The sequence below is a fragment of the Octopus bimaculoides genome, chromosome 14, assembly GCF_001194135.2.
Source record: "Octopus bimaculoides isolate UCB-OBI-ISO-001 chromosome 14, ASM119413v2, whole genome shotgun sequence".
NCBI lineage: Eukaryota > Metazoa > Mollusca > Cephalopoda > Octopoda > Octopodidae > Octopus > Octopus bimaculoides.
The window spans coordinates 29730718-29734107 of NC_068994.1; the positions used below are offsets into that span (position 1 = coordinate 29730718).

The window sequence follows — 3390 nt, forward strand, 5'->3', positions numbered from 1 at the left end:
GTTATAGTTGTTAGTTGATACTGCGCACTTATAAACTATGTTTTTAGTGAGACAGCGGTTATCTAAAGGACAGGCAGCTGAGCATCTGAAACTGCATAGGTTTTTAGTGGGTGTTCCGGATGAATTTGTGAGGGGATTGTTATTTAGTGAAGAATCGGTGTTCATTTTGTTATTATTGTTGGTGCTAAGGTTATCATTTGATAAGGAGTTGAGGGTAGTGTTGTTGGATTGTATGGTGTGATAATTATTGTGTCCGGTGGTATCCTCTGGAATTTTCTCTATTATGCAAACAACCACTAGCTATGCTTAAATTCCCCACCTTACCTTGCTTTATTCATACACACTTTCTTTCTCCCTCACAACCAAAAATATTTTTCTACCCTCTCTCCTCCAATTTATCTTCTCTTCAAATTCTGTGATTAAGCTATACTACTATATTATCTACTACTAACCTGCCCAATTCCTCCTTCCTCTCACTCCAATCATTTCCCACCTTTCTTCCTAAGTAAATAAAGCCTCGTCACGTTGCTTCTAGTATGATGGCACTCAGGCATAACAATTATCATCCTAGTTTTTCTATATTGTTCCCTCGTTCATTCCATAACTTTTGTGCAGTAGCGTACCACGCCTACAGCCCACTCTTTGAGTGGATACGAATTAAAATAGAAAATGAAAAAGTAAAACATTTGGTATCACTCAAAAATTTTTTTATTTGAGTAGAGAATATAAACATAATGCAGAGTAGTTATGATAAATATGTAAAATCTCGTACGGTCGTAAGAAACTATCTTTTTATCATAACTACTTTGCACTATGTTTATATTCTCTATTCAAATTAAATGTTTTATGAGTGATGCCAAATATCTTGCTTTTCCATTTTCTATTTTAATACATCTATTTATTAGCAATTAGAACCTAAAGGCAAAATTAATAGAGGGTACAAAAGTGACAGAGGTTTCTGACTAGCATCACTTATGCTAAAATAAAAGTTAAATTAACTACAAAGCCACTTAAGATCTATACTTAATGACTGACAAAGGAAGGTAAGTCCTTAGCGTATATAGCCGTATCGTGATTTCGAATTTTGGTAGCATAAGCGGGGCTAGTCAGTACCCTCCGTCACCTAAAGGCAATATTGCTTTTAGGTTCTAATTGCTAATGAGCCATACTTTTAATTTGTTGTTTTCACTTTTACCGTTTTGAAAATCAGCACATGTCCCATGCGTATATAGCCGTATCGCGATTTCTAATTATGGTGTAGACCACCTTAATCATAAAATTGACAAAGGAAGTTAAGTTTAACCCTAGGCGATAAGAGCCGCTGAACGTAATTGAGGTGGTCTACACCAAAATTCGAAATCGCGATACGGCTATATACGCTAGGGACTTATCTCTTTTTGTCAGTCATGAAGTATAGTACTTTAGTGGCTTTGGAGTTAATTTAACTTTTATTTTAGTATAAGCAGTATCAGTCAGTACCTTCCGTCACTTTTGTGACCTCTATTAATTTTGCCTTCAGGTTCTAATTGCTAACAAGCCATCCTTTCAATTTGTTTATATATATATATCTATATATTATTTCTTATTTGTAAAGTTGAGGAACTGTGTTGCTGAGCCGGAAAGGATTGCCGTTTTGATAGTTGAGAAATTTAAAAACATTGTATGTCTATAATGTAGCATATAGTGAGAGAGGCAGGGAGAGAGATAGAGTTACCTTTAATCCTTTTGGGGTCGATAAATTAAGTACCAGTTGCATACTGGAGTCGATCTAATCGACTGGCTCCTCCCCCAAAATTTCAGGCCTTGTGCCAATAGTAGAAAGGAATATTATTGTAATGAGAGAGCATCACATACCGTCAAAGTCAAAGTGGGTCACGAAGCTCAATATACCCATCATGACTACCCGTCTAATGAGTACACCAGGCACATAGATCATGACCATATGTGCACGACGTGACCTCATATCAAAATAAACAGTGCATGACCTTGCAAATTGGTTCTTTATATCGAGTTCATGAAGGTTACTTTCCGTTGAATGATTTCTTCATCTTTAAAGTTCTTTCATTCGCCTTTATACGGAATACTGTCATCGGGTACTCAATGTCAGACCCCAAAGTGATCGGAAGTTTAAAGAAAAAGGAACGGTGTTTTGTACGACTTAGTGGTACTTGACTTAAAAAGGATGTCAAAAGAGATTATTATTTGTTTGTTGTATTTTTTCAGCATGGTGAGTTTCGCTGAGACAAGACGCACCAATGGCACGACTAAATATAAAACCAAAAAGTAATCGTAACAGTTCAACATTTCATGAAAAAGAAATGAACCTACCATTGTAGTTTTACAGTGGACGGGAGGAGAAGTTGTAAGGTAAGACACCTGAAGTAAATATTCTTTGTCATAACAAAATATCCCTTCGCTCTTTTTAGGTTCACTTTTTTTTATTGGTACGCTCGACAAAATAGTATTGTTATGGATCAGGTTGACATGATTATAAGTATATCCTTCAAGTGAGTATAACCAAACTGCAATAGAGTGAACTAATATCAGCTTTAGATGCAGACAACGTTAACAAAATTTCATAAATTAATTTTAAATGTATGGTTTTACTGAGGCATTATATGTTATTGGGTTGACATAAATTCGTTGGATTTTCCATATATTTAAATCCTTTTCAATGTTATTTGAATTACCGCAAAATATTTTTATCGTAGTATTTTATAGGGAATTTTTTGTCGCTCTATTCTTCCTACACAACTTATATTTATTGTTTTTGAAATTTGAATAAGATTTTACAATTTTTTTTCAAAGTTATAACGATTGAGAGCCTAATAGGAAAACAGAAATATAAAACGAACGAATTTATTTGAAAACATAATATTATAACATAAAAAGAGAATAAATATTTATTTGGTATATGCACTAGTACAATAAATTACATGAATTATTTGATAAGCTATATATATATATAATATTAGGGACAAAATTCAAATTACAGGTAAAAACTCAAATAAAATCAATTTATAAAAAATTAAAATTAAATTGAGCTTTATAGATAAAATATATATAAAATATATAGTTTTAGGGAAAATAACCAAGTTTCAAGAACTAATCGATGAAAATCCACTATCACATATAGAAAAATTAATATTTAAAAGCACAATAAATGAGTATAATATAAAGTAAAGTAAATATCATAAGATAAATATAATAAAAAGATTACACGTGTTTCATAACTAATTTTCAAATAGAAAAGAAATTTAAATCGATTAAAATCAATTGAAATTATCGAAAATAAATTCTATTCAAAAATATAGCTACTCGTCAGATCGTAAGTAGAACAATAATTAGATATATATCTCTCAACCAACAATAAGTACCAAATGAATTAAT

The 3390-nt window shown here is 32.2% G+C and overlaps 1 protein-coding gene across 1 annotated transcript in view; it reads right to left on the minus strand.

Annotated features, from left to right (window-relative positions):
• Positions 1-3390, minus strand: part of LOC106876261 (uncharacterized) — a 95865-nt gene that overhangs the window by 8500 nt on the left and 83975 nt on the right. Inside the window, exon 15 of the mRNA XM_014924751.2 lies at positions 2329-2522. Coding sequence (XP_014780237.1) covers positions 2329-2522 — 194 coding nt within the window. The remainder of the gene's footprint in view (positions 1-2328; positions 2523-3390) is intronic.